Source organism: Lepidochelys olivacea, assembly GCF_965140295.1.
Source record: "Lepidochelys olivacea isolate rLepOli2 genome assembly, chromosome: 1".
Classification (NCBI taxonomy): Eukaryota; Metazoa; Chordata; order Testudines; family Cheloniidae; genus Lepidochelys; species Lepidochelys olivacea.
This window is the reverse complement of record NC_140411.1, coordinates 10775542-10803395: the sequence shown is the minus strand read 5'-3', so window position 1 is coordinate 10803395 and position 27854 is coordinate 10775542. Positions and strand designations below refer to the sequence as shown.

Genomic DNA, 27854 nt, shown 5'->3' with positions numbered 1-27854 from the left:
TGGTGTGAGATAGAATGTGCAATTGACCTGGAGTAAGTGACTGGTCTGCTGGGACAGGGAATAACCTGAATATTCCTGTGATCCTTGGTGTAAGGGACCATCTATCACAAGGGAGGCTCACCTGGGTGGCGAGACAGACTGGGGCACCCTAGGGGACTGCCTGTGACTCCATGTTAAGCGCCAGAGGAGTTTACACTTGGTAACTCGGCGGTGAAGGTTAAGTACAGAACTCAGCCAATCTGGGGATTGTGCCTGGTTCTTAACAGCCTGCCCTGAGCGTGGTGGTCATGCTGGTGAGTCACTTCCAGACGGCTTGACACTATCGATGGTGCTTATATGGCCCATTTAGCTTGGTCTGTAATGGATTTACCCTCACACAGCCCTGTGCGGCAGGGCTGCTGTACAGATGGGAAACTGAGGTGTTTTAAGTACTTTGGAAAAGCTCGCTGGGTGCCAACCTGCATTTCAGGTGCCTAAACACCGTTAAAAACCTGTCCCTGAGCGACCTGCCCCAAAACCACTGGCGTCTAGGGCAGGGCAGGGACTTGACCCCAGCTCTGAAAAGCCTCAGGGGCTCCAGGCCACAGAAGCAGCCCCACTGAGTTCAAGAAAACGAGTTGCGCAGACCATATGCTATCGGAGATCCACGCTGCCTACAAGACCTCTGCCTTCCGCTGTTGCCTCAGCTCCCCTTCTCCACCTGCAGACGTCGGTCTCTGGCTGCCGGCTGGATGCACTGGGGCTGCGATCTGCACAGCCGGCAGGGAGGAGAACCCAGCTAATTAATGCCTGTTGCCCAAGCACCTCCCCGCAATATCAAACACGCTCCTGGCAGTTTGAGGCTAACTCCGTTTTAAGCTGCAGGAGCAGCGGCTTTCTTGCTGTGACAAATCCCCCCCGGTGGGTTTCAGACCTTCACCTGGCCATTTCCCTGCCTGAGGAAGTAGGAGTCTTCACGGCACGCTGGCTGGCCGGGGAAGAAGAACTCCAGTGTAACTGGGAAATGGTGCAGGGAGGGAGCTTTTGACACGGTCTCCCACAGTATTCTTGTCAGCAAGTTAAGGAAGTATGGGCTGGATGAATGCACTATAAGGTGGGTAGAAAGCTGGCTAGATTGTCGGGCTCAACGGGTAGTGATCAATGGCTCCATGTCTAGTTGGCAGCTGGTATCAAGTGGAGTGCCCCAAGGGTCGGTCCTGGGGCCGGTTTTGTTCAATATCTTCATAAATGATCTGGAGGATGGTGTGGATTGCACTCTCAGCAAATTTGCGGATGATACTAAACTGGGAGGAGTGGTAGATACGCTGGAGGGGAGGGATAGGATACAGAAGGACCTAGACAAATTGGAGGATTGGGCCAAAAGAAATCTGATGAGGTTCAATAAGGATAAGTGCAGGGTCCTGCACTTAGGATGGAAGAATCCAATGCACCGCTACAGACTAGGGACCGAATGGCTAGGCAGCAGTTCTGTGGAAAAGGACCTAGGGGTGACAGTGGACGAGAAGCTGGATATGAGTCAGCAATGTGCCCTTGTTGCCAAGAAGGCCAATGGCATTTTGGGATGTATAAGTAGGGGCATAGTGAGCAGATCGAGGGACGTGATCGTTCCCCTCTATTCGACATTGGTGAGGCCTCATCTGGAGTACTGTGTCCAGTTTTGGGCCCCACACTACAAGAAGGATGTGGATAAATTGGAGAGAGTCCAGCGAAGGGCAACAAAAATGATTAGGGGTCTGGAACACATGACTTATGAGGAGAGGCTGAGGGAGCTGGGATTGTTTAGCCTGCAGAAGAGAAGAATGAGGGGGGATTTGATAGCTGCTTTCAACTACCTGAAAGGGGGTTCCAAAGAGGATGGCTCTAGACTGTTCTCAATGGTAGCAGATGACAGAACGAGGAGTAATGGTCTCAAGTTGCAGTGGGGGAGGTTTAGATTGGATATTAGGAAAAACTTTTTCACTAAGAGGGTGGTGAAACACTGGAATGCGTTACCTAGGGAGGTGGTAGAATCTCCTTCCTTAGAGGTTTTTAAGGTCAGGCTTGACAAAGCCCTGGCTGGGATGATTTAACTGGGAATTGGTCCTTCTTGGAGCAGGGGGTTGGACTAGATGACCTTCAGGGGTCCCTTCCAACCCTGATATTCTATGATTCTATGATTCTATGAAATGAGGCCCATTCTAGCAGCCATTCTCCCCTGTCGCAGAGCGAGATCTCACCGCCAGGCCCGTCTGAGCCGAGAACACGAAGGAGTAATCGCTGCAAAGCGGCACTGATGGAAACACCGAAACTCACAGCCGCTGACAGTCATCTCCGCCAGACACGAACTGGTGACAGCTTAGCAAACGAGAGTTGCTCCGATTTACTGGGGAACAGCAAATCTGACAGATCAAATCTCCTCTTTTGCCCCCTCCGGTCTTCAAAGTAAAGAGGGAATCTTCATGCTGAGGCCAGAGAGTTCTACCCAGGGACGTGATTTCCTGGCAGAGCCTATGCTCAGGGCAATGGATCCTCCAGCCCGGGGAGAGATGACAAGCTGCATTTCAAGGAAATGAAGCACAAGCTTTTGACAGACCCAGGGCAGCGCTTATGGCTGAGAGATGCTGTCCAGCAACGTTTCATTCATGGTGCTGAAGCACGGAGGTATAGCGCGGGGGACGAGCCTCCAGCAGGCCCTTGCTTGATAAGGGTGGGGTGGGGGTGGTTGATTAAATGATTGTTAACGGCTCCTTCTTTGGAGAAGGCTGGTGGGACATTAGACATCAAAGAAGGCCAGCGTGGCTCTGATCCCACCCCCCATTTTACACCACTGGGCCTGAATCTGCTCTCACTCGGAGTGGCATAAATCAGGAGTCACGGCCCTGAAGTTCACCTGCATGAGCAGAGTTCCTCCCAATTCCCACGGGCATAACGGAGCAGGGTCAGACCCTCTACCCTTCAGAGCCAGCCCAGCTTGATGGTGACTGCGAGTCACCTCTACTGTACAGACACAGGCAGCCAGCGTGAATGGGAAGCATGGCCCAGGGGTTAGGATGCTACCTGAGGACCTAGGCTCAACTCCCTGTGTGCCTCAATTTCCCAGCTGTCCAATCTGTTTCAGGCCCAGCCTCTCTGCTGTGTACTGGGGGTGGAGGAATGTTTCAGGTCCCCCTCCTCAGAGCAAACACGCCCTGTCTGCCTGCGCCCACCTGTATGAAAGCTCTTTATTAAGGCTAAGTGAATTAAGCCACTCGTGCGCCATGCTCAGAGCTACCCCGAGTGCTAATCTCTCAACTGCAGCAAGCAGTCTGGGCGGTTTTGCTCCTGGCCCAGCAGCCTGGTGCGGTGTACCCAAGGCCACTGAGGAGAGAGATGGGCAGAAATCTTCCAATTCCTCGAGTACAGAGTGACTGGGCAGTGCTGAATTAGGGACGGGGCTACCCAGCCGTTGGAGGTGCCCTGGTGGCGATGGCAGCAGGGCAGTGAGAGGACGCATCAATCCCCCTCCTGCACGCTGCAGTGACTGAGGATCCAGTCTGGCCTTGCCTCATCCGTCGCCCCCGCATGCTGAGCGGGCACCCTTTGGATGGGGGCTTCCCCGGCCGGCCCTGTGAGGGAAGAAGGCATTAGCACCGAGACCGTGGTGTCCGGAAGCGGGCAGGGCCAGCGCAGAGACACAGAGTGCCCCCCGCCCCCCCCCCAACACCACTCTACAGCTGGCACGGGACCAGCGGAGGGCCGTGGGCGACGGGCAGGGGTACGAGACTGGAATTGGGGCTCATTCTGAGGGCGGACCCTCAGCCTGCCAGGAAACGACCTGGAGCAACCTCCTGCCCCATTCAGCGAGTGCCACAATGCCTTGGGTGGCCAGGGCTTGTCTCTCCCTGGCTCGGAGGAGCGTCCCTGGCTCATTGCACATGTTCCATCATCCTTCCCGGCAGCACGGGGGCGGGGGTCACCCGTCACCCAAGTCCAGGGTCTCTACAGGAAACCAGCGACAAGGAGGAAAGGCTAATTCCGGGCAGCTGGGTGCAATGAAATCCCATTAGCTCCGGCTCATGTAAGAGATAATGCATAGCACTGCCACTGAGTAATTTAATGTTATGATGCCGCGGAAACATTAGAGGAACAATACCGTTTTGCCCTGCATCAGCCGCTGCTTATCTGATAGGCTGGATTCGTCTGCCTCATTCCTGCCAGGCAAGTGCTATGTTCAGCCGAGGGCCCAGGCAGACGACTCAGCAATTGCTCGCTTGCAGCCCATGAGTAATGTCAATAACGGAGCCATAGTTAATTTGGCCGGCGGGAGGGGGAAGAGCAGATTTGCCTGTGAGCGCCAGCAAACCTCTGAGAAGAGAGGTTGGGTAGGAGGGGATGGCCAGGAGCAAGGAGATATAACTGAGCAGGGGTGGGGAGCTGACGCTGATCATCAGCAAACGGAAGTTCCCTGGGCCGGGATCTTGTCTAGGCCAGGCGACGTTAGCACGTGCGAGGAGCCACACGCAGACAACGGTACACTCACTGCCTTCGGCGGGGGCCAAGCCGGCTGCGCGAACGCCCTGGCCAGAAACGCCCCGCAAACCCACAGGCTCCAGGGAGGCCTTCGAAATTCCAGAACGCTGAGCCTGAGTTTAAGGAGAGATGACACCTCCGCCTGCCCCAGCTACTCTCCCGGTCGGGATCACAGGGGGCAGCTCCCACCCCGAGAGCAATTCAGCACCACCCTAGTCTGGCCTGGGATACTCCCGGGCCACATCTGGTGCTGCAGTGGGGTGCAGAGGGGCTGTGGTGCAGTGGGGGGCTGGGACTCTTGCCGACGCTTGGGGGTACCTGGGAAATGCATATTTCAGCAAGGGCAGCCCAGGGCTCTCTGGTGCGGAAGAGGTGCTCTTTGCAGTGCGGCGGCTAGCCCAGGTGGGGCTGGTCTCTCTGAATTCCCCTGATCGCGGCAGACCGAGCTGACAGCAGAGCCGGCTGTTGCCTTGTCACGGTTTGTCTAACTATTAATTTATTTGGGGGCGGACACGGGCTGCCACCCGATTTCATGCTCAATCAAGCTCATTATGGGGAAGCGATCGCCTCCCTCCAGGGGAAGAGACAGTGGCAAAGCAAGTGCCTTGAACCACCCTGACCCAGAAGAAAGCGACAGGCCGCCAGCCATGGGGCGAAGGAGCAGCGGTGGCAGTGATGATGGGACGGAGGAAGGGTGGGGGGTAGGTCTTGTGGTTAAGGCACTAGGCTCTGGAGACAAGAGCTCAATTCCAACCCCTGCCAAAGACCTGCTGTGCGACATTTAGGGCCTAATCCAAAGCCCACTGAAATCAAAAGGAGTCTTTCCATTAACTTCAGTAGGCTTAATCGTTCTCTCAGCTGCTCCGTGCCTTAGTTTCCCCACCTGTAGACTGGGGATAGCTGTAGAATTCCACTCACTTTGACCCCTTTAAGAACGTATTCCCACCTAGGACATCACTGTCCTGTGCCCCACGGCAATTCTGAACACCAGGTCCAGGGCTGGAACTCAGCCCTCTCCTGCTCCAAAAGGCCAGGCTCTTGCCCCTGGAGTGAAAAGAGAATCCCCACCACAGCAGTGTAGGGCCTATGACACACAGATGGGAAGCTCTGATTCCATCCAGCAGGGGGCAATTGTGTTTACACACATACACACACACACAAGATTTCATACTACATCTGTATCTGTGTTTTAACAAGAACACCCTTGTTAGAAGAGCATTCAGTGTCCATGGCCCATAAAGTCCTTCTTTGGCCTTTCTGCTGAGGATGGGCACAAGAGGGCCAGTTACTGCCTGTGTGGATATGGGCACCTGAAACCAGACTAAGATCACGCAGGGGCTACCAAATATCTGGTACATCTCAGTCACTGATGACGTGGCTGGGACTCCAGTTGGAAGGTGAAGAGCTGCAGGCTTGACTCCTCGAGTGACTGAGGCCCCTCTCTCGTTGCTTCCCCATCTCATTAGAAAAGAAGGGTTGAGGTGCCCGGCTCTGTCGAGGGATGACATAGCCACAGCAGGCCATTGCCAAGAGACCCTGAAAGGCTGTGGAGAAAGACCCAAAGGTGACGCACAGGTAGCCTGAGAGCTCCCAACTGCATTACAATTCATGGCTTGGGTTATCTTCTCAATGGGAAGGAGGAGAAGGAATGGTGGTGTGTCCAAGTGTCAGTGTCTGGATCCAGATCCAAACTTCTCAGTTCTGGGGGTTTGGCTGGGCCCTAGATCTATCTTGGGTACATTTCTACGTACGTATCTTGTACTGCATGGAATAAAAACTGGCGAACTGATAGGTTTCAAAATGTAACTGTAATTGGGGAATCATTATCGAACGGGTGAGTTTCCCAGGGGATCCCGCAGGGATCGGGTCTTGGCCCTACACTATTTCACATTTTTATCAATGGCCAGGAAGAAAACATAAAATCATCACTGATAAAATCTGCGGATGACACAAAAATGGGGGAGTGATTTGGAGCACTTGGTAAGCTGAGGGCGAGAAAACAATCTGTGTTTTGATGCAGCTAAATGTTGACATCTGGGAACAAAGCACGCAGGCCATACTTACTGGATGGGGGACTCTATCCTGGGAAGCAGTGACTCTGACAAAGACTGGGGGGTCGTGGTGGATAATCAGCTGAACAGGAGCGCCCAGTGTGACGCTGTGGCCAAAAGAGCGAATGCGACCCTGGGATGCATAAATAGGAGAATCTCAAGTAGTAGAGATTATTTGACCTCTGGGTTTGGCCCTGGTGTGACCACTGCTGGAATCCTGTGTCCACTTCTGGTGCCCCCAATTCAAGGAGGATGTTGATAAATTGGAGAGGTTTAAAGAAGATCCACGAGAATGATTAGATTAGAAAACGTGCCTTATAGCGATAGACTCAAGGAGCTGAGTCTATTTAGCGTCACAAAGAGAAGGTTACAGGGTGATGTGATTAGTCGATAAATACCGACCTGGGGAACAAATCATAGAATCATAGAATATCAGGGTTGGAAGGGACCCCTGAAGGTCATCTAGTCCAACCCCCTGCTCGAAGCAGGACCAATTCCCAGTTAAATCATCCCAGCCAGGGCTTTGTCAAGCCTGACCTTAAAAACCTCTAAGGAAGGAGGGGGGCTGTTCAATCTAGCAGAGAAAAGTCTGACACGACCCAATGGCTGGAAGCAGAAGCGAGACAAATTCTGACTGGAAATAAGGCGGACATTTTCAACGGTGAGAGTAATTAGCCACTGGAACAGTTTCCCAAGGCCCGTGGTGGATTCTCCATCATGGACAGTTTTGAAATCAAGACTGGCTGTTTCTCTAAAAGTTCTGCCCTGGGAACGCTTCTGGGGCAGCTCTCTAGCCTGTGTTACACAGGTGGTCAGATTGATCACAACAGTCCCTTCTGGCCTTGGAAGCTATGAAGTACTCAGGGGACTTTGCTATTGGCTCAGTATTACCTGGAGAAGGCACTCAGCCATTACAGTAAAGGATAAAGCCCTAAAATGGAAAACTAGCGCTCTTCTAACTCCCCGCTCATTACCCTCTATGCTAGACCACACTGCCTCTCTCCAGCTGAGAGACGGCCCTTCCACAGGGAGGTGCATTCTTCCAGAAGCACCAACTCCGGGAGGCAGGACCAAAGTGGTTAAAATGAAACAGTGTTGGTCTGAGCACTGTGTTGGTTTGGTTTCTTCTTTCCACAAAGCATGTGCCCCTTCCCTCCCACCACGCACAAAACAGACCTGTCTGAATAATTAAATTACACAGTGAGATCAAAATGGTATTCTCTTCAGTCCGTTTGCAGACACAAAGAATGGTTTCCTAGCAAGTCAGATCGGTTCTTCACTAGCTGTGGCTTCTTGTAAAGCCATCGGTAATTAACTAATATCAAGATTGCCTAATTGGCTTTTAATAAAAGAGGGATGGAGGGTGGGGGGAGTGGAGAGCTGCAAAGACTGAAAGATTCAGCGATGCTCCCCCAGACACGACCGGTATGATAAGCGAATCTGAGCTCCTTCATGCCACAGGTCACAGAACCTCACCCAATAAACTCTGCACCAAGCCCGTGACTTCTGGTGGAGTTGGAGAAGATCTCTGAGAAAGACGGCCAGTCTTGATGTAACAACTTCTCACGATGGAGACACCACTGCACCTCTAGTTACCCCAAGGGCTAATTCCCGTCACTGTTATACAAATTGCACCTTATTTCCAGGCCAAATTTTTCTAGCTGCCCCTTCCAGCCATTGGATCTTGCTGCGTCTTTGTCTGCGAGGTTAAAGAGCCAGCGACTATCAGAAATCTCATCAGAAAGGACTTAGATACTGTAACCAAGTCACCTCTTAGCTTCCTCTTGGATAAACTCACTAGTCTGCGCTTGGTTACAGGTCCTGTCTCTGCTAGCTCATCCCTTCCAATCTGGCTCAGAAGGGCAGTTCTACCAGAAATACATCCTTTCTCCCATCCGCTGTCTTGTCTAGTCAGACCGCAAGTTCTCTGGGCCAGGGACTGTCTCTGACTCCGCAGCACCTGACGCAATAGGGCCCTGATCTCAGTCAGCACCTCCAGGTGCTTTTACAATACAAATAAGAGGGACTGGAAGTTGTTACCAGCTGCTGGCTCCATGGTGGCTTTCATGAGACAAGTTGTTGGGTCTCAGCTGAGCTACCCGCTCACCCCCAAAGGCGGGCCCATCTGTCCCAGGGATATGCAGAGGGCATCAGCCTCCCGGGCTGTCACCACAGCACCGCTCACTAGAGAGAAAGCAGTGGGCAGGGAGGGCACACGGAGCATTAACCCCAACAAAGCTTAGCAGAGACTGAACTTGGGGCCGGATCCGAAGAGGTGCCCAGCCCCTGGCTGCAGCTCCAACTGATTTCAGCTCTACAGGTGCTGGGTTGGTGAAGCCACCAGGACACAGTGGCCAGACTGCCCGCCAGGAAGTAAACTCCTTCATTGCCTCTCGTATCACATCCGAGCCATGCCAGATTTGTAACCCAGGAGTGTTCAGTGAGCCACGGCCACTGCACCGCACATGGGAGGGAGTTTTACTAGCCAGCCCCTGTGGGCAGACAGGAGTCAGCTGTAGAGTTAGGGGATGGATGGGCATCACCCTCCCCACCTTCATCATCTTCAGCTGGTCTCCTGCCAAATTCCAATGACCGGCCACACCCACAGCCAGTGGCCAATCAATGATGTGGGCAACTGAAACCAGCCTGGCTCCAGGATGGATCAGGGACTACGGCACAAGGACAAGCATGTCTTTCAGAGCCCCAGAGCATGGTAGGTGCCTCCCAATGCATGGCACACGGCCTCAAGGCAGGCATGGCGGGAAAAGGGGGTAAGATGGTGGGAGGGAGGGAGAAAGGTCAGAGGCTAAGCAATAAGATAACGTGGTTACTCAGTGAGGTCTAGCCCACTGCGTGGACCAGTGAAGAAATACAGTAATGTCTCCTCTGGCTAATTCCCTGTTGGCACTGAGAGGCAGCGTGGCCTCGTGGATAGGGTATGGGACTGGGAATCCGGATCACAAAGCCTTTACAAACAGTAATTCAGCCTCACAGCTGTGCAGGGAGGGAGAGCAGGGCTGGTTTAGACAGGGAAACTGAGGCAGCGAGATGGCCTGGGAAGTTTTCCTTTGTTGGAAGTGCTCAGCAGCCATCCCGGAGGCTGTTTAAGGCTAGCTCCTGGGAGGAAAGGGCTCTGTCCATCTGATAGGCTGTGTGCCAGGAACAGGTCACCAAGCTCTCATCTTACTTCTTCACAAGCAAAGTGCACTTGTGCCAATCTCAACCATAGGTTTTGAGGGCTTGAATTTGGGACCACCAGCACCAAAGCACAGACCTCTATCACTTGAGCTAAAGGAGCGCCTGTATATTCCAACAGTGGTAGTAGGTTATTATGCTCAACGTGTGCCAAGATGATACACTCACTTTACAAGCATATTAAAGCACCCGAGTTATGCAAACAAGCCACGGAGCCAGTGTTAAGAGGGTCTGGCATAAATACATCCCCCTTTATTTGATTAAAAAAAACACTGGCAATTATCCCTCATTTTCTATGCAGCAAGGCGCCTGAGAATGAGCTGCATTTATCGCAGCAATAAAGGGAGCTCTGGTTAACAAAGGAGTAATGTGAACTCAAATACCAGGCAACTGAAAAGAACTAATTAAAAAAAAAAAAAAACCCTACACAAGCCCCTTGCTAACAGTTCCCTGGAATAATTGTATTGTGTGAAAACAGATTCCATGGCTTACATCGCAGCAGAGCCATGAAAAGAACATCTTCCATCACACCAGCCTGATTCCACCGCCTTTGTGCTGCTGAATCCAGCCTTCCTGCTACCCTCAGCTCTGACAGATAAAGCAGAGATGGCCGGAGTGGCGCTTGCTTTACTCAGGCAAGGCGTGCAGGGCCCAATCTGATTCTTAGAGACACTGGTTTAAACCAGGTGTCCCACCGCTGCTGTCAGCGGTCACCCCGCATTCACACTGGTGCAAACACGAGCAGGATCTTAGGGAGTGTTCTGTTCCTCGCTATCACTGGAATGCCTGAGCATCTACACTGTGCAGGAGTAAATCTGGCAGCCCCATGCAAAGGACACAGGGGTTCCACCTCCAAAGACAGGACCTGACTCTGCCCGTGAAAGCTTTAGAACCAGCTCTGCGGCACCTTACCCGGAAGGCATGGGATTGCACGGCTTCCCATTCGGCGGGCGTCAAGCAGGGTAGCTCTGCGCCGACTCTGGCAGAGCGATGCCGATCGACACCTGCTCAGGATCTGGCCCAGAATTCAGAAGCACCTGGACTCCACTAGGGCATGGGCCCTCTAATTCGACCAACAGCCTGGGGTGGGGCTGGCCTGCTAGCCGGGGAATCACTTCCCCATCCCCTTGCTGGGAGGTGCATTAACTGTGCTGGGAGGGTGGGTTTGCAACCTGGGCAGCTGCTGAGCTGGAAGAAAGAGGCGTGAGACCACAATGTCACTGGCTCAAATCCAGCCCCACCCGGTCATCATCAAAAGATGTTTGATGGTCTGTGTCAAAAGAGTGGACAGCTTAAATGCTTAGAGGGTGGCCAGTCTTGTGGCTGAAGCTGGCCTGAGGCTCAGAAGAGCCATACTCTATTCCAGGCCTGCACAACAGACAGCCCACGAGGGATGAGTAGGCAAGCGGCGGGGTGGGACAAGGTGGGACAAGGGGAACCGCTCCCCGCCCCAGCTCACCTCTGCTCCGCCTCCTCCCCGAGCACCACCCCGCTCTGCTTCTCTCCCTCCCAGGCTTGCAGCGCCAAACAGCTGATTGGTGCCGCAAGCCTGGGAGGCGGGAGAAGTGGAGCACCTGCGGCATGCTCGGGGAGGAGGCAGAGCGGAGATGAGCTGGGGTGAGGAGCTGCCGCATGGCTCCCCAGGCCAAAGGGGACGGGGCAGAGAGCTGCATGGGGGGAGCGCCTCAGGGTGCGGGGGGGGGCGCTGCTGCAGGGCTCTGGGGGAGGGGGTGCAAGGTGGAAGTTGCACTGGCCCTGGGTGGTGGGGAAGGAGGGTGTGTTTCCTTGGGGCTGGGCAGCGCTGGGGGGAAGTGTTTCTGTGGGGCCCGGCAGTGCTGGGGTAGGGTTGGGGGGTGTTTCCACGGGGCCGGGGGGGGGGCTGGCACTCAGCTGTTTTCTTTGGAGTAATATGGCCCTCGCCGCTTTACGAGTTGTGCAGGCCTGCTCTGTTCCCTGCGGTGTGACTGTCAGAACCAGAAGGGTAGCCTAGAATTCCTCCTTACCTGTAAGGGGTTAAGAAGCTCAAATAACCTGGTTGGCACCTGACCAAAGGAACCAATGGGGACAAAAGATACTTTCAAATCTGAGGGGAGGGGAGAGGCTTTGTTTTGGGTTCTTTGTTTCTGTGTTCTTTAGCTCTTGGGACTAAGAGGGACCTGACATCAATCCATGTCCTCCAAACCACTACAAGAAGGATGTGGAAAAATTGGAAAGAGTCCAGCAGAGGGCAACAAAAATGATCAGGGGACTGGAACACATGACTTATGAGGAAAGGCTGAGGGAACTGGGATTATTTAGTCTGCGGAAGAGAAGAATGAGGGGGGATTTGATAGCTGCTTTCAACTACCTGAAAGGGGGTTTCAAAGAGGATGGATCTAGACTGTTCTCAGTGGTAGCTGATAACAGAACAAGAAGTAATGGTCTCAAGTTGCAGTGGGGGAGGTTTAGGTTGTATATTAGGGAAAACGTTCTTACTAGGAGGGCGGTGAAACACTGGATGGGTTACCTAGGGAGGTGATGGAATCTCCTTCCTTAGAGGTTTTTAAGGTCAGGCTTGACAAAGCTCTGGCTGGGATGATTTAGTTGGGGATTGGTCCTGCTTTGAGCAGGGGGTGGGCGAGATGACCTCCTGAGGTCCCTTCCAACCCTGATATTCTATGATTCTAACCATTCTGAACCAGTCTCTCGTATTACAGAAACTGTAAGTACAGCCAGGCAAGGCGTATTAGTTTATCTTTGTTTTCTCAACGTGTAAATTTTCTCTTTGCTGGAGCGAGGTTTATCCCTGTTTTGTTGGAACTTTGAAACTAAGGCTCGAGGGGGTTCCTCTGTGTTTTGTACATCTTTTGTTACCCTGTAAAGTTATCTTCCAACCTGATTTTACAGAGGGGATTTTTACCTTTTCTTTTTTTTTTTTAATAAAATTCTTCTTTTAAGAACTGATTGATTTTTTTTCAGTGTCCAAAGATCCAGGGATTTGGGTCTGTGTTCATTTTGTAACCAATTGGCTAGGATATTATTCTCAAGCCTCCCCAGGAAAGGGGGTGTAAGGGCTTGGGGGGATATTTTGGGGGAACAGGAACTCCAAGTAGTCCTTTCCCTGATTCTTTGTCTAAATCACTTGGTGGTGGCAGCATACTGTTCAAGGACAAGGACAGGAATTTGTGCCTTGGGAAAGTTTTTAACCTAAGCTGGTAAAAATAAGCTTAGGGGGTCTTGCATGCAGGTCCCCACATCTGTACCCCAGAGTTCAGAGTGGGGAAGGAACCTTGACAGTGACCTTGAGCAAGACACACATACCCCGTGCCTCAGTTTCCCCTGATGGAGAATGGGATTATAATGCTCCCCCAGCCCTGTGAAGTGCTAGGTATAAACAGCCGCGTATGCAGGAAAACAGCCTGGCGATGCCACGTGGAGAGAGCCCCGCTGCATTCTGTGGAACTCATGGTGATGGCCGCAGCATTCTGGGTCAATCCCTCTCTGCGCAGAGATGGCTTTCTTTTGCTCCATTACCTGGGCCGTCAGCGTGACTCGCACTACAGCTGGGCACAGGATTCTCCAGTCTCTTCACGGGGATGGGGAGCCATCCAGGCTGAAGAATTGCAGCAGCCCCAGCTCGCTGCGCATTAACTGCTGCCCTCGGAGAGCAGCACTCTCCCCTACCAGGATATGCCACCCACTCCTGCTAGAGGAGAATCCGCAGCGACTACAAGCACGAATAGACAATCGGCGGAGAGGGAGAACACACAGATATTATCCCCCGCGCTAATGCTATGATGCTGGGAGATTAGGAACACAAGAGCCCCTGGGAGCGGAGGGGACTTTGCATTGTTGCCCGCTACGCTCTCGGGCGAGCGCACGGGAGACTGCAATTAGCCAACGGCAGCCCAAGAATGATTTCAGGTTCAAAACGACAAAGAGGACCGAAGCGGGCCCATGCGCTTTGTACCCACCAGCTGGCAAAGAGACAGGCCAGTAAAGGGGGTGGCAGGCTCAGCTAACACCAGAGCTGGGGGCAGAAACTGGCCAGCAGGCTCCAAACTGACCTTTCCCAAGGTCTAGAAGGCCTCTGAGCATTGGCCGCACTGCAGAAGGGGAAAGGGGTCTGATGGAGAGGGCATTACCCTGGGAGTCAGGAGAGCTGGGTTCTAGCCCCGTCTCTGCTGCATGACTGTGAGCAAATCATCTCCCGGCTGCTTCCCACCAGCCTTGTCTGTCTATATTGTACGTTTTTCGAGCAGGGGCTGTCTCCCACTGTGTGTACGTACAGCACCGAGCACAATGAAGCCTGGATCATGTTGGGAGCCTCTAGGCGCTACTGCACTACCCCCCATGGGCCCAGGAGATCCAAGATCTTCTGCCCACGCCAGGCAGGCATGTGTGTGGAGCCGGTGCGGTGGGCTGGCCAGTTGCACACAATGAGGGAGATGTGCTTGCCAAGGTGGGCAGTCTGGAAAAGACATCTCAAATGTACGCAGAGTTGCGGGGCTGGGGAGCTTTTGGTCTCTGTGACCCCAGACAGCACAGTTTACAGGCTGGGACTGGGGCTTGGCGGGACAGCCACTGCGGGGTTGACCCCGGGCGCTGACATGTGCTGCGTCCACCTCAGGAGCTTGCTCGGGGAGGGGATCTCACTGTGGCGCTGTAACAGGGCGCTTACGTCGGCCAGAGACAGATCGGGGCGTTGACTTTGCAACGCAGAGCAGGCCTGAGGGGACTGTGAAGTCCCCTTGTAGGGTGGCACCCCCTTTTGGAGGAGGAGCAACGCAGTGGGGAACCAGGACCCCGGAAGCTAACAGCCGGCACCCGGAGATGCAGCGGGGCTCTCTCCAGTGCCCGTATTTCCCACGCCCCCCATGTTCGATTGTCCCTGGAGTTTTCTTATTCTGGAACAACCCCTGCTGCCCCAACACACAGCGACAGCCGGAGCATGGGGATTCGCTACCCACCGAGCACGCAGGGACCTCCCGAGCAGCGAAGGAGACAGTGACCGATGCAGCGAGCTCCTCCAGGCCCCAGCAGAAAGGCACCGGGATCGGATCCTGGCTCCATGGCTTGTCAGGAATAAAGACATGGACTGATCCTTGCCTTGGGGGACAGGACACCAGGGCCAGCCCGAGCACGGCTTAGCTCCCACTGAAGTCCAGCGTAAGCAATGCCGAGGCTTGGGGCTGGCTCTCTGCATGTGGGCCCACCCCTCCCGCCCCCACTCCATGTGCAGAATGTGAAATCCTGGAGCCCCAGGCTGCCCCCCTCAGATCACTCGCAAAACCTCAGACATTGCCGGTGTCCTGCAATGGGGCGCGGGCAGAGAGCACACAACTCATGATTTCCTGTCCGGCCAGCCCCTGTCTCCCCTGTGATTCCCGATCCAAGGGCTCAGGTGTAGGTTAAACATCAGCGAGGCCTCACAGGTGATCTGACCTGGCCCTCCCCGGGCGCAGAGGATTACTGCCTGTGGTATATTTGGTGGGGCTTCGTCTGGTCAGGTTTTGTTAATGCGGTTATACAGAGAGGAAAACTGAGGCGAAGGGCAATCAAGTGCCTTGCCCAAGGCCTCAGGTGGAGTCAGTAGCACAGTGGAGATGAAAACCTAGCCAAAGCCAGGGTCCCAGCCAGCATGTTCACACCATGGCACCAGGAGCCTTTGCCGCATTCAGCAAGCTCCAGATCCCAGTGTGAGAAGGAAACTCTGCCTGTATCGTCCTTAAACCACACAGCTAAGGACGTTGCACCCAGGACAGTTTAACTCAATAAGTTGCTGCCCTTGTTTCAGAAGGAGGAGCGGGTGATCTTCGCTGCACTTTGAGAGCCCAAAGCAAACAGAGCCACAGGTCCCCATCCCCCCAGCCGGAATCCTCCTCTACGTACCACTTTGGGGAGCACGGACGTAATGGCATCTTTGATGACATCCCGGAGGCAGGTGATGTCGATCACGGAGCCCAGACTCAGTAAGGCATCCTGGGAAAGAAGAGAAAACCCATGTGTCAATGGAAAGGTCAGGCTTCTAATGGGCAGCTGCCTGCAGCAGGCATGGCTCTGATACCATGGTAATGGGCACTGCAGAAACCCCCAAGACAGACAGCTCATGAGCAGGAATTGCTAGGTGAGGGTCTCTGGCCTGCGCTAGGCAGGATTATCACAATGGCCCCTTCTGACCTTAAAATCTATTAATCTAGACCCCAGGCAGCACATTGTGCCACGATTACATTCTTTCTAGTTATACTGGTGGGGATTATAAAGCACAATATGAGGGCTAACGCTGGTTGCTTCTCCCCATCTGATCTCAGACTTCCATTTAGATTGAACCTCTAGACCAACACGGGGGAGACAGAATTTTCAGCGGAGCCAGACCTAGGCTGTGGAACTCATTGCCACAAGAGACAAAATCAGTTAAAGGACTCTCTGTGCTCAGAGCTAAAGACAAAACTCACAAGGGAGGCAGTGTTGCCTAGTAGGTAATGCACTGGCTGGGGACTCAGGAGACCTGGGTTCTATTCCTGGCTTTACCACTGACCTGCTGGGTGACTTTTGGGCAAATCATTTTGCCTCTCCATGCCTCAGTTTCCCCAACTGTAAAATGACGATAATGGCATTGATGCCCTCTGTAAAGTGCTTTGAGATCTACAGATTAAAAGTGCTAGATAGGAGCTGGGTATTATTATTATTTCTTAGATCTTCAGTGAGTTCTTCTCTCTCTCTCACACACACATTTAAAACTCTGTCAGCTAATCCAGCCATTTCTTCTACAGGCTGAGAAAGCAGCGAGCTGATTATTTCCATGTTTAAAGAGGCTCAGCGCCTATCGCAACAGGAGCCATATTGTTGTCCTGTTAGAACTGAAGCCCAGAACTGGGTCCGGTTCCACTGTCGGGTCCATGGCCAGGGTCACCTTAACCATAAGGCTCCCAACCTGCCCTTCACTGGGAGCCAGCTAAACCAACGAAAAGATTCCCATCAACTTCGCTGAGCTCCGGCTCTTTCCCTGCCCCTGGGGTCTCCTCTTCCTCACTCCTGTCAAGGCCGGGCACGTGCAGTTCCAAGGCAGCTCCGCCACTGGGCATTTGCCAGTCACCATTTACTGCCTGATTCATCCCCTCCGCGTCCGTCCTCCACGCTTGCAGGGCAGCTGCAGCCAGTGTGAGAAGCTCCGCGCCTTCCCTCCTGACCTTCGAAAGGTCTCCCAGGACAGGACACGCGCGCTGCCTGCCTGCCTTTCTGGTTAGCATCTGGGGGCGATGAGGCACGCCTGTCAGCTGCCCCGAAGCCCTCCTGGGGTCGGACAGGGGTGTGACACAGCCTGGAATCTACCACGTGAACTGGGCCGCTTTCCGGAGAGGCTGGAGCAAGTGGATTCTAATTTAACTGGAAATCCGCCCCCACACGCACTGGGCTGAATCCCCCCCACCCAGGGTAGCTCCCGTGACACCAGTAGAGTTCTCCCAGGCGACGAACGTGGCCTACTCAGAACCTGTTAGCAAACGTGGTGCCTGCCAAGCCCAGAATGCAAAGAGCCAGTGTGCTACTTGGTTATGAAACAGCTGAGCTAAAGGCTGATCCTAACCTCTACAGAGGAGCAAGCTGAGGCAATGTTATCCACACGGCACCTCTCACCCCAGGATCTCACAGCACTGCCTCAATGGGGAAACTGGGCACAGAGCGGGGCTGCGACGCACCTGAGGCTGCAAAGTGAATCGGTGTCGGAGCTGGGCATTGAACCCAGGTCTCCTGAGCTAATCCTGCTTCTCAGTAAGCACCTCCATTCTGGGGCACAGAAAGACCAGCCTTACAGGGTGGTCGAATTGCTTGGGTGCGCCCAGGAGCTGGGGAAAGTCACCTCCCTCAGCTGCACTGGGGACCAGGCTGTCAGACCGTCCAGCGTGGGGCTAGCTGGGTCTCGTCTGGCACAGCAGACGCTGCGTGTCCAGGGAGCCTTCGCATGACACATCCGTGTGGCTTGTCTCTGCAGCAGGCCTGAGCCACCAGCTTCAGACCTGGATCCAGACTCCCCCTCTAAGCTTGGATCCAGGCCCGTCTCTAATGGGAGAGCTATGCGAGGGCTAGGGGGTCTCTCGAGGTCCCTTCCAGCCCTACGTTTCTACAGCTCTAGGGGACTGTCTCCTGCCATTCCCCAGCACCTGCTGTGCTCCCCCCAGGGCCAGGACCTCCTCTCCCACCGGCGTGGCTGCACCCCACCAATGGGGCTACTCCTGATTTACTTCAGCATCAGAGAGCAGGTTCCGATCATCAGTCTAGGAACTCCGGGTGGGAACAAACCAGAGCTGAAAGCAAATGGTACCAAAGTCCCCCGGGACTCTGCCACATCCAGTTCAATTTTAAAGCGATGGATCCATCCCCTCCCGCTGTGAGCTGGCGAGCCTTCTTGTGACCCCCACCTGTACTGACTTGAGACCTGCGTTACCCAATGGAATTACTCCTGATATACACTAGTGTAGTGAAGAGCTGGGGCAGGCCGTATACAGCACAGAGGCTAACAGACTCAGCCATCTGTGCAAGTCCCAGCCATGGGCCCTCCATGCGACCTTGGGCAGCTCGCTCAGGTGCCGTGCCTCAGTTTCCCCATTCGTAACGGGGGAGAATGAAGCTGGCCCGCCTCTGGAAAGTGCTTGGCGCGCTGTGGCTGGGAATTCTCCCGTCGGCGGCACACACATGCAGGGATTGTTACAAACACGCCATGCATGCCCCCAGCTCCCTCCCACCATGGGCCAGGGCATGTAAGACCGAGCGGGCACCAGGCACCCCCTACTTCCCACACCCTCCAGGAGGCCAGGCAGCAGGACCTTGGGTCCACACCTCCTCCCCCGATGCATTAGCCAGGGCAGCTTAGCCAGCCAGCTAAACCCCCTGCCCCCAGAGAAGGAGGGGGTCATAGTAGGGGCAGCTGCTTCTTGGGGCCATTGCTGGGGCATTGCATCGCAGACACCACCCTTTGCTCAGGGCTGGGCCCAAAGGCCCAGACAGAAACATGCAGCGATTGGTAACGCTCTGCATGGCGGGATCGGCGCAGCGGGGCGGTGGCAGGCCGGAGAACAACCCAGATCAGGGCTGGGGAGACCCTTCCGGAGGCCGCCCCCTCCTGGAGCGCTGCATCCGAGGGGAACGTGTTTGCTGTGGGCTGTGCAAGGCGCTGAGAGCCGGCTGTGCCATGGGGCCCCTCTTCGCGATGCGTGCTTAACAGTACTTAACGTAGTCATTGAGCCTGGCCAAGGGAAACGGAAACTCCTCCACAGGCCTCTTCAGCTGTGCTCCTAAAAGAACACCACGCGTCCTTGTCAGGTGGGCCAGAGCACAATGCACGTTGCAGGCTCCGTGGGCACCATTCCCAAGGATGCTAAGGCCTCTTGGCACTGCTGTGGAGGTCCAGTCCCCAGCGACACCATGACCGCACTGCACAGAGCCAAGGAGGGCTGGCTGGGGCCCCGAAACAGCCCAGGTGGAACTTAGAGCAGCCTAGCTGAGGAGCACCATGTGTCTTGACCAGCTCCCTTCCACCCCGCCACGCTTCCTCTCCTCACCCCCAACACCGAAGAGGGGGGGCACCGAGGGGGAGGGTGCAGAGCCTGGTTTTGTGTCAGCCGTGGCACACAGCAGGCAGAGCTGGGAGCCTGAGACCATAAAGGACCCTCAAAGGGGATGGGAACACCCCCCCAAGCACGCTGCCTCAACGGGATAGGGGGACTTTAAAGTTCTGGGAGCGTACGTCACTGTGACAATCAGACACCAACTTCCACTGATCCTGGCTAAGCCCTCCCTGAAATGGGGTGGAGCGGAGAGTCACCCGAGTCCCAGTTCGGTGCCTTATCCATTAGCCCGTCTGTCCTGCACCTGGAGAGAGGACACCAGGCCCGGTGGCTCAGAAGTCTGCTCCGCTCTGGCAGTTGCTGCATTAATCCTGAACCGAAACTGCAGGGGGCTTGGAAGGTGGAGCAGGATGTATTTACCCGGAGTCTGCCCTTTCCCTACCCAGCTGTCGTAGCCGGCTCCTGCTCCCCACCCCATGAACACAGCTGTGGAGGGAGGCAGAATCTGGTGGGGCTGGCTGCCATTCTCCGGGATCCGGGCCGGGAGCAGAGCTTGCTGCGGGTGTGAATGCCAGGGGCACATGGCATCCCAAGTGGCAGCCGACAGAGAACCGGCCCGCTGGGCCTTACCTGCCTGGCTCCGGGGCTCTCTGCTGGATCCCACTGCGTTAGAACCAAGGAGCCGGGCTATTTCCCTCTCTGGGTCAGAGCCTTGCTAATGACCTTCAGAAGCCATGGGGGAGAAGGGGCTGCCACCTCTGAAAGCAGACGCCAGCCTGTGCCATCGGGCAAGGGGAGGGAGCGGGCGGGGATGAGGGGAGATGGAGGAGGCCACGTTGCCCGTGCAAAGCCGAGGCTGCAGGGACAGCTGGAGAGGTGGATGCCGCGGCAGCTCGTCCCTCTGGCTCCATCCATCCTGCTCCCCGTGCGTCAAGCTGCTGCTGTTGTTTTTCTCTGGCTGTGACTGATGCGGAGCCTGCTGCCCTCGCCAAATGTCACCGGATGAGCTGGGCCAAATCGGCGGCGCCAGCAGGTTCAAATCACAGCCAGGGAGACAGGGAGAGACAGCTCACACCATGGTGTCACGGAGTCCCTGGGCGATGCTCTGGAACTGCTCCCCATGAAGCCAGGCAGGACTCTGGGGCAGTCGTCTTTCTGTGAACAGCCTGACTGCAGGACACACAGCTCACACAGCTTCCACCTTCCTGGGTCTGACCTCGGAGCATTCAGCATCCTCTGCCCCTCCATGCGCTTCCCACAGCGTCCACCCAGGCAGGACTCCTGGGGAAGCCAGAGGGTCCTGCACCCCAACTTCGCAGTCAGACGGGACTCTCAGCCAGCCAGTAAAACAGAGGTTCATTAGACGACAGGAACATGGTCTAACACAGAGCTTGCAGGTGCAGAGAACAGGACCCCTCAGCTGGGTCCATTTTGGGGGGCAGTGAGCCAGACAACCACGTCTGCCCTTCACTCCATGTCCCAGCCAGCCCCAAACTGAAACTCCCTCCAGCCCCTCCTCCCCTGGGCTTTGTTCCTTTCCCGGGCCAGGAGGTCACCTGATTCCTTTGTTCTCTAACCCTTTAGCTCTCACCTTGCAGGGGGGAAAGACCCAGGCCCTCAGGTGCCAGGAAACAGGGTGTTGGCCATTCTCTGTGTCCAGACCCCTGCACACACCTGCCCTCTAGGGCTCTGCAATGATCATACACCCTTATCCCACCACCTAGATACTTAAGAACTGCATAGGGGAAACTGAGGCACCCCCACACTATTCAGAGGAAACATTAAGAACGGTCCCACTTCATCACACATGGTGAGACGGGCAGGGGGGAATGGAACAAGTGGGGACGCTGCTAGCAAGCATTCAACAGCTGAAAGTCGGATCTGGTGGGCAAGGCAGTGGATGAAGCCTCAAAAGACCTGGGTTCAACTCCCAGCTGCTCCACAGTCTTCTCGGACAATGGGAAAGTCACTGCATCTCACTATACAAAGCCTGGTAGGGTGAGCGTCCCTTGCTGTGCGTACGTCCAGCACCTGGCAGGGTGAGCATCCCTCGCTGTGCTTATGTCCAGCCTCTGGCACAGTAAGTGTCCCGTGCTGTGCGTACACCCAGCGCCTGGCAGGGTGATCGTCCTTTGCTGTGCGTACGTCCAGCGCCTGGCATGGTGAGCATCCCTTGCTGTGCGTCTGTCTAGCGCTTGGCACAATGGAGCACCCGGGGCAGAATATTACCCTGTAATTGAAATTCAGTGAACAGCTCTGCTGAGGCCCAAGGAGGAACAGAATCCAGCTCGCTCTCCCTCAGCTGTGCTGACTCACTGAACTCAGTGCTGTGACTCTGACAGGCAGGAAAAGCATCTCGGAGGAGTCAGAGGGGCCCTTTGCAGAGCAGAGCAGAGCTTTTCTTTAAACCACTAAATCGTTCCCAGTCCGAGGATCGTACAAACTAGCAGCAAGCCCAAGCCCTTTGCACTGCAGATTGGATCTGGAGCTCACTCCCAGTGATTAAGCGTGCCAGCCACACTCTGGCTAGTAAAGGTCAGCACAGCCTGCCGAGCGCTCCCCGGGCCATCTGCTCACTAGACAGTGTTTATTCGAGGGATACTTTGACCCTGAGTGTTTTGGCAGCTAGTGTCCTCCCCTGGGGCCAATCGTTCCTCAGTTGATTTTTGCTAAAGTAGGATTTAGGGCTAGCGCTTTACATCTTTGAGGGGCAAGATACAGAGGGTCCATGCCTTTGCTTGTAGGGCGCGGTTCTCCCCTGCTACATACCAGTGGTCAGTGCTCGCACCCGCCTGTCCCGAATTTTTACAAGCTGAGCCCCCTACAGCCCCATTGTGCACTGGTGAGGGTCCACCCTTAGGCCCTGAAGTGCAATAGTTAACCGACATTTCAAATGCCCTCATTGCCGTCTGCGTTAGCGTCCACTGAAATGCGCAGGGCAACACTCACCAAGGAGCTTCTGTTTCAGGCTCTCTGCAAACTCAGGCAGGCAGTGCTAAGCCAGTTACATGTGGGTCACAACCAGAAGGATCTCTCTGAAACCATAACACTGAGAAATGTCCTAGCTTATTTTAATGAAAGCTGAGAGTCTGGAGAACAACTGAGGCCTGTCTCCCACCCCAAATTCCTTCAGGGGCGTGCCACACATTTTGAGAAGCAATACCTTGCACTGTTTATATTGGGCCACCTCCTGAAATCATTACTCAGTCAAAACTCTCCCAACTCTAACCACGGTGGTGGAAAACCAAAACGAGGCGAGGATCAACACACGCAAGTTTGGCCCCTCAGTAAGCGTTTACATGAGCGTGACTTCCTTGCTTCCCCTTCCTCACTCCTCAGACTCCCCCAACGGTAACAAAACTCAGGAGAGAGAGAGCACAGGTCTAGATCAGTAGCAACCAGACAGATCACCAAACCAGCTATTGGAACTGGCAATCACACGGTACCTTTGGCAGGGACACCAAGGATTGACGGAAACATAACTGCTGTCCCTCCACTCCACACCGTGCCCACCCAGAGCAGGGTGGTGGTGAGCAGGGAGAGAGATCGCATTGCCCTGCTCCAGAAGCACATGCTCTTGCCAGCTAAAAGGATGATCTTTACTAACTCATTTCTCCTGACAGTATAAGGCTCATGACACACAGTTCTGAGATCATCCTGCTGAGGGCGCACACAAGTCCAAAGGTAGGGAGGGTTGTGTGCGCGCCACTATCCCCCATTGGGTGGCTTCAGAGCTGCTCAACTGGGGCCTTTGATTGCGGGGGTGTGGGCATGTCTTTTGCTGTGATTGGTGCAAAGCCGGTATGTGTCCTGGGCTCTGGCTGATGGGATGGATGTCAATGCATTGGAGGGGAGAAGAGGTGCTTTGGAACATCCGGGTGGCCTGTGTTGTGATTGGATGGCTGTTGGGTTTTCCTGTGCTGTGATTGGAGGGATGACTTTCAGTGCTTGACAATGGGAGGAGGCGGGGAGTAAATAGTTAGAATGTGGGTGTGACCTGTTCCGCGATTGGTGAAATTCTTTAAGGTCCTCTGCTCTGATTGGTGGAGTGGTGGGCGTCCTCTGCTCTGATTGGTGGAGTGGTGGGCGTCCTCTGCTCTGATTGGTGGGAAGTTGGGTGTCCTCTGCTCTGATTGGCGGGATATCTGTGTCCTCTGCACTGATTGATGGTGTGTAGGTGCGTCCTTTGCTGTGAGTGGTTGGGATGGGTCCAAAGCTCTGGAACAAATGTCCCTTTGGGCTCTTGCGTCAGCTTGTTGCAGGCAGTTCATTTACTGCCCAACTCTGAAACTGCGTCTCTTTCTCACTCTCTTTGATAGCCTGGCCCTGGGCTACAACTGTCCCATTGGACTGTAACAGCCGAGCCTCTCAAAGCCTGCCCCAATCGACGCAGGCGCCTGCCCTTGCACCGCCTATAGTCATCCAAACCCTGCGTGCTGCACCGCCAACCTCGGGATGGCATCTCCTCTCCGCACCAATACAGCCTGATGGGAGACCAACTCACTCGGAAAACCACATGCACGGATGCACACAGACCCTGCTGTGCCCGAGCAGGTCAGACGGGTGGCTCACAACAACTTGTGCTACAAAGGAAGGAGAGGCGATTCTAAAAGGTGTTGCAGAAGGTCTACGATGCTGCATGTGAGGGACAGAAATTCCTTCCTGACCCCCGCACTAACTCACTCGTGCCCTGAAGCATGAGAGTGAGCGTAAGCAAATGTAACCACAGAACAATCATAACCTTTCTCTGGCCGAAAATCAATGGAGCTACCCCAGGGATCAATTAGCCCCATGAATTGTACCTTGAGAGCCCATTTAAAGTCAGTACAATCACATGGTCTGCTGTATTTCTAGTAACAAACCCATGGTTAGCTAGGATTTAACAGGTGCCATTATGCTGCATATGACATCCACTTAGAACTCAATGGCCGCTGCAGGGAAAGAACTATAGGAGAATTGCCATTAGCAATCGGCAGTAGAGGGCCTATGACACACAGTGGAGCCATTCTGATTTCATCCAGTAGACAGCAGCGGCCTGCTCAAATAATGCACAAACAATATTTTACCTCGTTACACCCACATCTCCCTGCACCTGACTAGCCTACAAGTACCTCTCCATCTGGGTGCCTACGTAGTGTATTCGGATCTTCTATGCACTGCTAATTTACCGCCAGTGCTGACGGCAGAGCATACAGGAAGCAGCGTCTCTGGCCGTTTTGCCATCAAACTTTCCAAGCTGGGTTTCATGCATCGGCCTGGGCTTGATTTATTTACTCCTTTGCCTCGCTGTCAATTCCTTTGCATTACTAACGATGCCTTTCACCGCTGCTGCTTTCTGGGACCTCGAGATCACAAGCAAATGCGGAATTTTAAACAGAACACGCAGCTTGCTGAGCTGGAACCAGCTCCCGCATAAATCGCGGCTTTTCAAAACTGACCTCCGGCCCAGCCAGAGTGTTTGCTTTTAGCGACTGTCATCCTGGCTTGACGGACTCCGGGGACAGAAATCCTGACCAGGTACAGCACAAGCTCCTCCCGTGGCCCCAGCCATATGCCATCAGGCTCGGCCTGGAGAGAGCTGCCATGAGCCGGAATTGGCTGATGCCCTCGGGCAGCTGGTGAGCTGCTCCGATGTCCCTAACGGATGGGGAAGTGGATGGGGAGCCTCGTCCAGGACTGCCACATCCAGTCCAGCATGTAATGGTGACACCGGCCAGCACGGCCGGCGCCAGCCAGGGAGCTAGAGAGAACCACTGGGAGTCATGACGGCGGAGTCCCAACTCCCCTCCCCGACGAGGGACGTTACAGAAGCCACCACTTTGGGCCTCCCCAGTGACAGGCGCTTCCTAACTTCCCTGGGAAGGCTGTGGTGCTGCCCGCGGGCCAGATTACCCTGCCCTGCCCCCACACACTGCCCCCGCTGCATCCCTGTCTTGGGGCTTTTCCCCTGGGGGCAGCAGCTGTAGACTGCAGCTCAGACTCCACTTCCCTGCCAGGAGCAGCTATGGAGGGGGGTTCACTAAAGCAGCCCATCCCCCTCATTCCGAGCTTTGCTTTCCCCCCACCTATTCCCTCTCTAAGCCTCCCATGTGGGTTGGCCACCAGCAGGGACACTGAAGCTCCCTTGCAAACTTTCCCCCTTGGCCAGGTGCGTGCCTAGTTTGAGTCTAACCTGAAAAATTCGTTCAGCTGCAGCCCACTTCCCCCTTCTCGCTGCATGGGAGGACCTTAATGGGAATAATCGGTGCCTGTTGGCTATAGACCGTCCTTTCCCCTGCTGGCAGGGAGTCTGGTCCCTTTGCACGATGGCACTATCTAGAGATAGCTGGGTCTATCAAAGCCAAAAGCAGCAGGCAGGTGAAAGGAGAGACACAGATGGGAATCTCAGACCAGGGAGGATCCACTGAGTCGCCAGCCAGGAGTTCCCCTGGCTACCAATGCCTGGGCTGGATTTGAATGAACTTCAAGAGCGCTGAGCCTGAGAAAATATCACGCCAAGACGAGCTAGAATGAAAGCAGCGCGCCCCCTGACCAGGCCCCGCTGACTCAGGCTGATCCAAGGAGGGAGAGAGATTTTATCGCTTCGATATTTGCAGCTGAAAGAGTCAATCGGGACCGTTTCCAAAGCCGCGGCCTCCCGGCCACCACGTTAAAGGTTAGTCAAACCGACCCATGCGCGGACGCATGCGCACGTAGGTTTCTGCATCTCGGAGGCACGGGGATGACTCGGGGGAAATTCACCCAGCACCGCATAAGCAACACAACCAGGAGCTCATGACAACCTGGATCCTGCCGGGACGGCCCTGGGGCCGCCCGTAAGCAGCGGCGGATTAAGGTTGGTCAGGAGAACTCGCCCAGTCGAGGCCCACTTTTTGAAACGGGTCCAGCAGGTCCCTAAATCATGCTCAGGTTTTAAACGGACAGTCGTTCTATCAGGCCGGATCCTCAGCGGCTCTAGGTTGGCGTTGGCCCCCTGACTTCACTGGAACGACTCTCACTGGGACCCGGGAGGACGTAGCCCAGTCTACGCAGACACCATGTATTGGAGGGCGGGGCTAGACCCATCAGGTTAGAGTGCCCTCTAGTGGTAGTTCTGGTTACAGTTCCGCTTGGTACAGGAAACGTCGACAGGGCCCTACCCAAGCCGCTTCACGAGGAGTTGGGCGTGGCACGCCAGCGAGGGGTGGACCGCTAGCAGTGTATCAGTCTTCCTTTAGGAAATACCCTAAGTCCAAAATGTATACCATAAAGCGAGTAGGGGGCACAACTTGCTCTTCATTACACTGGTGTAAATCCGGCGGGTCCTCACGGACATGGATGGATTTACCCCGGTATCTCTGAGAGCTGAATTTGGCCCCAACCTTGGAAATAAATGAGTGGCTCTGGGGAGCCACGGGCCGGTGTCGCACGGACCCTTTGCAGGGGCTTGTGACAACGCGGAGCTCCCCGGGATGTGCGGCCACCGGGTCCTTTACTCAGAGACAGGGCTCCCCCAACCCTTGCACAAACGTCCAGTCATTCCTGAAGCACAAACACCCCCTCCTTCTGCGCCCCGCAGCGAGATCCACACCGAAAAGCCCTGGACAGCAGAGACCACAACTGAGTTGCTCATTGACTGGGTCCCTTCTTGGTGAGCTTAGCAGGCCAGGGCTAGGGACACTGAACAACCCCTAGTGTAGAACTGATCAATGAAATTGTTTTTAATTGTTCACTTTATTACTATAAAGCAAAGTTTTATGAATGAAACAACATTCATTCATAAAACCGGTTACCCCAATAACTGGCTAATTGAGTTTCACCAGTTGCTATTTAAATCATTGAAACTTGCACTGTTTCAACATTGTAACTTCTGCTCACTGTTTGTCATTCATTATACTTGTCAATATTGTAACTTCTGTTCCCTGTTTGCCATTCCTTACACTTCTCCATGTTGTAACTCAAACTCCATTTTAACTTGTCCCAAACTCCATTTTAAAATGCTCACTCCATTTTGTAAAAGCTTGCTGCAACCTTCATTTTTGCAAAACCCTGCTGTAATCTGATTCGTGTAGTTTAGATGTGTGAATGTGGCATGGGTGGATGATGGACTCAACCTCCAACCCCAGCCTGCCCTGATGAAATAAAATGTAAACACCAAGGGCTGAAGATGCAGACATCAGCCCTGACAAAGCAAGAAGAGTCCACCCTCAAAAGAAAAGAACAAAAGTACAACTGAAGAAACATCAAAGCCAGGTCCTAGGCTGAAAGTCATGTCTGCAACTGATGGGTGATCAATCACACCGGACCCAGAGGCAGCCCGACACAGCAAGACCTGTAGACTCTGGATTCAAACTAAAGCCTACAAAAAGGGTGGGTGAGATGGCAGACTTTGGAGGGTAACATTCTGCTGCCAACATGGAAGGGCATCGGTGCATGTCCAACAGAGACCCAGCTCTTCCTTGTGCCGGGCTTTCCTGGCCAGCTAGCTGCCACAAGCGACGAACCCAAGCCACGAACTCAAGCTACATTCAGGACTGGTAACTATACAGCAGCTGCAGAACCTGTGCGTGTGTATGAACGAAGCTGTGAATGAATGTGA

At 54.4% G+C, this 27854-nt stretch overlaps 1 protein-coding gene across 2 annotated transcripts in view; it reads right to left on the bottom strand.

Moving 5' to 3' along the window:
- Positions 1–27854, bottom strand: part of PDE2A (phosphodiesterase 2A) — a 358875-nt gene that overhangs the window by 112946 nt on the left and 218075 nt on the right. For both annotated transcript variants that reach the window (XM_084626204.1, XM_084626205.1), the window contains one exon: positions 15606–15695. In XM_084626204.1, the coding sequence (XP_084482330.1) occupies positions 15606–15695 (90 nt within the window). The remainder of the gene's footprint in view (positions 1–15605; positions 15696–27854) is intronic.